The sequence below is a fragment of the Euleptes europaea genome, chromosome 6, assembly GCF_029931775.1.
Source record: "Euleptes europaea isolate rEulEur1 chromosome 6, rEulEur1.hap1, whole genome shotgun sequence".
Lineage (NCBI taxonomy): Eukaryota > Metazoa > Chordata > Lepidosauria > Squamata > Sphaerodactylidae > Euleptes > Euleptes europaea.
This window is the reverse complement of record NC_079317.1, coordinates 76,281,975-76,287,974: the sequence shown is the minus strand read 5'-3', so window position 1 is coordinate 76,287,974 and position 6,000 is coordinate 76,281,975. Positions and strand designations below refer to the sequence as shown.

Here is a 6,000-nt window from a genome sequence, read left to right as displayed (position 1 = left end):
TAAAGCCTAAAATTACTTGAGCTATCACTCAGATGTCAAATAAAAGCCAAGAACAACCTCTTGGTTATCATTAACAAACATTGGTGCTGCATTCCCATTGTTAGCAACAAACTCTTGTATCATTTATTAATATGGTGTACACTTGATTTTCTTTGTTTAGAGTTAACTTTTGAATATTGAAAAAGTCTCTCTTTGGTGCAATTGTAATGAATGAATGGTTTAAATAATTGACCATAATTAATCAGTTGATTGACCACTTAATGAATTGAGTACATATTTTTGGTACATAAAATGACTATTCCTAGATCAAAAGTCTTTTGTTTGTTTTAGCTGCTGTAATTGTTTCCAAACTATAGAAAAAATTCTTACATTATGTGTGAAATATTCCACAGACAACATAATTGTTCCTCATGATGTCTGCTACCGTCCAAGAAGATGTCTGCAATCATGTCAAGGTAGTGGTCCGCGTTCGTCCAGAGAGTCAAAAAGAAAGGGATGGCAATTTCAGGAAAGTGCTCCAGGTGGTCGACAAGCACATCTTGGTCTTTGATCCAAAGGTAGAAGAAGTCAGTTTCTTTCACGGAAAGAAACTTCCATGCCGGGATCTTAACAAAAGACTAAACAAAGATCTCAAATTCGTGTTTGATGCTGTATTTGATGAAAATTCTTCACAGTTGGAGGTCTTTGAGCACACTACCAAAACTGTGCTGGATGGATTTTTAAATGGATATAATTGCACAGGTAATTTATACATATTTATCCCTTCACTAGTGATAAAATGATCCTCTGTCAGCAACCATAAGACAATTCAAAACTCATGCTTCTATGGGAGGGGGGGGCATTTAGCTGGCTCACTTCTGTTTTTTGTGTTTCAGTGAAGCATTTCCAGGTCTGAAAATGTACATGTTCTGTTGCTGCTCTCCAAACTGTTGGGAAGCTTTAAAAGTTTTGCTCGTGATTTGTTTTTTTCTCACCTTGCCTGTATTCTGTTTCCTTGTGTACTGTGAAACTTCCTCATTTGAAAATACCTGGACAAATTCATTCTCCCCTGACTATTCTGATTCCTGCTGCCAATACCATCTTCCTTTTCTGAGTGGCAGCTTTCAGTCAGAGGGAAACCAACAAGTGTTCATTTCAGCATTTTGCACCCATACAGCAGTTTCACTGTGTCATAGGAGATTACTTTCAGTGCTGTCCTAGTCCTCCCTGTTTACCCCCCTCCACGTTTTTGGATGAAATATCTCAACCATTTATAAGTAGCCAGGTTCTTTTGTTTCAGAGGTTGAGTTGATAAGTACCCCACCATTTAATATTTTCATCTCTTCCCTCTTCCCCCACTCCCTGAAATTTAGTGCTTGCATATGGTGCAACTGGAGCAGGAAAGACTCATACAATGCTAGGGTCACCAGAAGATCCCGGGGTGATGTACCTGACTATGGAGGAGCTGTACAATTCCATGGACCGGATGAAAGAGGAGAAGCATTGTGCTATTGCTGTTTCATACCTTGAGGTAAATGGGCACATGAGTTTTGAACAGTACTGCACAATAAAAAGGCAGGTTGCATGGAACCAATCATGCCAGTCTTACAAGTTAATTGGCTTGCGTTTGGTTTCTGGGCCCAATTTAAAGTGTACCGTTCACTGGTTCTTGCAGCGGAACTTGTGCATTGTTAAAAATGAGATTTGGTTTAATTGTGTTCCAGATTGTAAAGATAAAGTTTCTGTCTTCTACTCTTAAAAAAGAAAAAAAGCCAGCAAGTGCAAGCAAACTGTTTTGATCCCATGCATACTTATTTGAAAATATACCTGGTTTGGTATATATTTGGTTTTGTATATTTCCAAGTTATGTGTATGATTGGGCTGCATGATAACTTAATTCATTAGCACTCTTCTCAATTTACAAAATGTCTTTCTTTCTTCCACAAAACGGAGGATGTGGCATAGAGATTTTGACAGTAAATTAGGAGACTTGTTTGATAAAATATGAGCATTTTAGATGTGTGGAAGCTCTAGGGGAGGGGGGTGTACATGATCCATAGTGGAATGCTCTGCCTGGTAACATCAGGGCCCTGCGGGATCTGAAAGTTATCCGCAGGGCCTGCAAGACAGCTTTTCCACCAGGCCTACAACTGAGGACAGCTGCCTATATTTGCTCATATTATTTATACCATCTACTGGCCTCCCCCCCCCTTTTCCCCCTTACAACAAATAGCAAAGGGTTGCCACCTGTACGGTCACCTACAGCTTTTAGACTTGTGCGCCATCATGTTAGATTTTTAGAATTTTATTGATGGTTTTATTACGGCTTTTACTGTATATTTATATTGTATATTGTTGTATTTTTAAAATGATGTTACCCGCCCTGAGCCGGCTTGCTGGGGAGGGTGGGGTTATAAGTCTAATAAATAATAATAATAATGCTCCTTCCAGCAAGGTCGATTGTCAGCGCCTCCTTTATCTAGGGCATGCTTTACAACAGACTGGGCTCAGACTTTTTCAGTGGCTATCCCAGGTCTGTGCAACAGCCTCCCAGAAGTAAAGAGGGTTTCTGCCCATCTGGCTGTCTGACCAGGCTATAAAACAGAGTTGTTCCAGAGAATTGGACAAAAGAAGAATACCCTGCTGGTGGGGGCATAAGGTGTATTTAGATTTTTTAAAAAAATCTATCTGTTGTTTTAATGTTTTATTGCTTGCTTTTACATTTTTTTACCTGCTTTGGGTCCTGAGATTCTTGGGATAAAGGCGGGTCTAAAAATATTTTAAATGTCTACTTATTGGGGCATTTTTATGCCCATGTTTTCCCCAAGGGAGACCTGTGGCAGCTTACAAAAATGTCAAAGTACAGTTTTAATAAACAAGTTAAATGAAATAGCATTTAAATAAAACAAACCAAAAAAAGAATACATGATACTACATCCTAGGCAGATCCAAATTCACTAGGCAGACCAAAGATTGCAAGCCAAGGACAAAGAGACCTTTGGCTCTTGTCCTTCAACATGTGCCAAAGTTTTGCATCTCTGGCCACGCCCAGTCTTAGACACTTGCAAACAGAGAAGGAACAAATTCAGCCCAGATTTTCACCTTCTTCCAGTTATATGTGTTATGTATTTCAGTGTGTTATGCACCCTTTATATGGATTGTTTAACATTTTCCCCAAGGTCTACAATGAGCAAATTCGTGACTTACTAGTAAATTCAGGACCACTGGCTGTTCGTGAAGATCCTCAAAAAGGAGTATTGGTTCATGGGTTAACTTTACATCAGGTATGTATGGTTTATCATCCACATTATTCATTAAATGACCATTTGAAAGCATTTTGAGTCTTTACCTTACAGTAGATTCCTTGGAGAGAAGAAGGAACCAGTTTGGATGAGATCACAAAGGAGGCTAAGGGGGGGAATCAAGTAGAGAAAATTGAGAACACCAACAGGGGAAATGGTGTGCTGGTGCGCAAATGGACAGTAGGAAGACATGAAAGAGGTCATACAGATACAAGAGCCACCAAAAATAAGTCTTTACAACTTTTTTAATTAGTTTTTTTAATATGATAGGGATACAAAAGGGGAAAAGGTAATGAGTAAGATAAAAGGGTATCTGTCTTGCCATAAAGAAAAAGATAAGATAGGCATAAACATCTTAGAAGCTTAGAGATAGACTTATATGTCCTTGTGCTACAATGTTTTTTGGGGGGGATGTGGTTCACCTTTCACACTCTTGTTTGTTGCATTTATAGTGCATTCCTGACCTTTAAGGGCGAAAGCCCGTAGGAGGTCAGGAAGGCGCTGTGCTGGCGTTCGTGCCTCCCACGCCGGTGCCCGGGCTACTTATAACGGGGTTAGTGGCCCCACATCAAAAAGAGTGTTGGTAGACTCTGTGATCTGTTCTCTGCGTTTCATTCCACAGCGATCAAATAGATCAAAGCGATCAAAACTTTTCATTATCTGTCAGTTAATACTGATTTACAGTGGGTAGCCGTGTTAGTCTGTCTGCAGTAGTAGAAAAGAGCAAGAGTCCAGTAGCACCTTAAAGACCTTTTGGTCTTTAAGGTGCTACTGGACTCTTGCTCTTTTCTACTAATACTGATTTAGAAAGCCATGCAGAAACCTTGGAAGGGAAGTTGAAGATGGGCTCACAGTAGACTTGAGGCAAAACAGAGTCATACTCTTTAGTGTGATCGGGGAAAGCTTGACTCCCCAATCTATTATATGTCCATGCTTTCACTTTTTTTCTCTCCAATAGAAATATTTAAAGTTCTAATAGAAAAGTAGTTATCCTAATATTAGTAATTTTATAGGACACTACCAGTGCATTCCTGAAATTTCGGCATTCGGGGATTGTGGGGAGGAAGCGCCACTACAAGTGGGAAGATTTGAGTCTTTCATACCTATGAACACTGAGAGTAAAGGAGTAAAGATTTACAAGTTTCTTTATGTTTTTTTAAAACATTTGTGGAAGCCAGTGTAGTTCAAACCACTGCCACCTTTGCTACACACACAAGTTATTAACTGGTTTCTGAGCGTCCTAGTTTCTACAGAACAGCTATTTAAAGCTGTAAACAAAACCGAAGCATTTGGCAGCAGCCCCTTAAACCATTTGTTCTTAAGTTGTGCTGTCAAAATTGAAATAATGATCCTGAGCAAAATGGTCTTGGCGACTGCAACACAAAACCCTATCCTCTTGTCAATTGTGTATTTAGCTTCCCATATTCTTAATTTAAAGGCCACTGTACTCTCCTGAGGCCTGCCTTTGAATTTCCCTTCCCCTCTTCTTTTTTCGCAACCTCAAGCTTCAAGCACTCTCCTTCTGCTGTTGCCACCCCATGATGCATCTTGGCTGCTGCAGTTAAAGCTGAGAGTGAAGCTGGCAGCTGGCTTGTTAGAGTTCCAGGAACAAGGGAAGTCTCCTTCCCAGCAATCTCCCGTACTACTTACGCTGTTGTTTCCATTTGTAAAAGCAATCACCACCCCACAGAAAGCAACTGACAGATCTGCTGCCGCTTAACAACTTGGTGCTTGCAATACCGTTCTGTTCCTTGCCCAGATGGCTTCCAATCTATGTTGGACAAGATATTGGGAGAGCAAGGTAGTATAGAGGGAGGAACAAAAAAATAATCAGGTGACATGAGGTACTGAAAAAGAAGGGTGGTTCAGAAAAGATCCTGTTCAGGACACTGGCTTTGAAGGAAGAGAGAGAAACCTTTTCTCACAGCAAAGCAGTATGGGAATAGAAATAAAGAAGACATACGTTTGTGGGGAGTAACAGGTGTGGGGAAAGATGGTGTATCGTAAAGGCATTGAGTTTTGGAAAAATCAAATTGACGCAAAGCCTGAAAACATAATTACTGAATTGATGCAAACATAGAAATGGGAGAAAGAAGGTGTTACAGTTGCTTTCACCTTGTCCCAATTTGCACAGTGGTTGGTCACAATTTGCACAGTGTCTTTGCCTCCACTTTCCAAGTTGGTACCACAGAGCAATTCCTTACTGAACAATGTCTCCCCCCACCCCCCGTGACCATTTTAGTTCTCTGAAATGATGAAGACTTTCTCTGGAGACAGGATCTGGCAGTTGCAGCTGTAACTAGACTTGCCAAGAAGCTGGAGAAGACTATAACTCTTAGAGAAGGGTTGTCAGGGAGTTCAAACGTGCAACACATTGTCTTGAACAGATGAAATTGATTTTAACCCCTTTTTATATATATGAAGGCTTCTCTCTAAATATTTAATGTTTCAATTAATTTTTAAGATGAATTTTAGGAATGTTGAACAGACGTCACTAGCTATGTAAGTAACCTAGCTAATGTAATCTGAATGGACCTGTAGATTTTGGTAGGAAAATGACGCCTCTTGCTGCCGCAACTTTAAGCAACGTTGTGCATGTTAATCTTGAACATAATCTTGAGGCAGGTGCTGAAGCTGGTGTGCACCGATAGAAGCTGGTTTGATAGTAGCTATCATCTTACATGCTTTGTCTCTTGGATCCTCTGGGATCAGCATGGCA

The 6,000-nt window shown here is 40.1% G+C and overlaps 1 protein-coding gene across 1 annotated transcript in view; it reads left to right on the top strand.

Annotated features, from left to right (window-relative positions):
• The first annotated feature begins 413 nt into the window (after positions 1 to 413).
• Positions 414 to 6,000, top strand: part of KIF18A (kinesin family member 18A) — a 52,328-nt gene continuing 46,741 nt past the window's right edge. The window contains exons 1-3 of the mRNA XM_056851683.1: positions 414 to 741; positions 1,353 to 1,510; positions 3,159 to 3,263. Coding sequence (XP_056707661.1) covers positions 414 to 741; positions 1,353 to 1,510; positions 3,159 to 3,263 — 591 coding nt within the window. The remainder of the gene's footprint in view (positions 742 to 1,352; positions 1,511 to 3,158; positions 3,264 to 6,000) is intronic.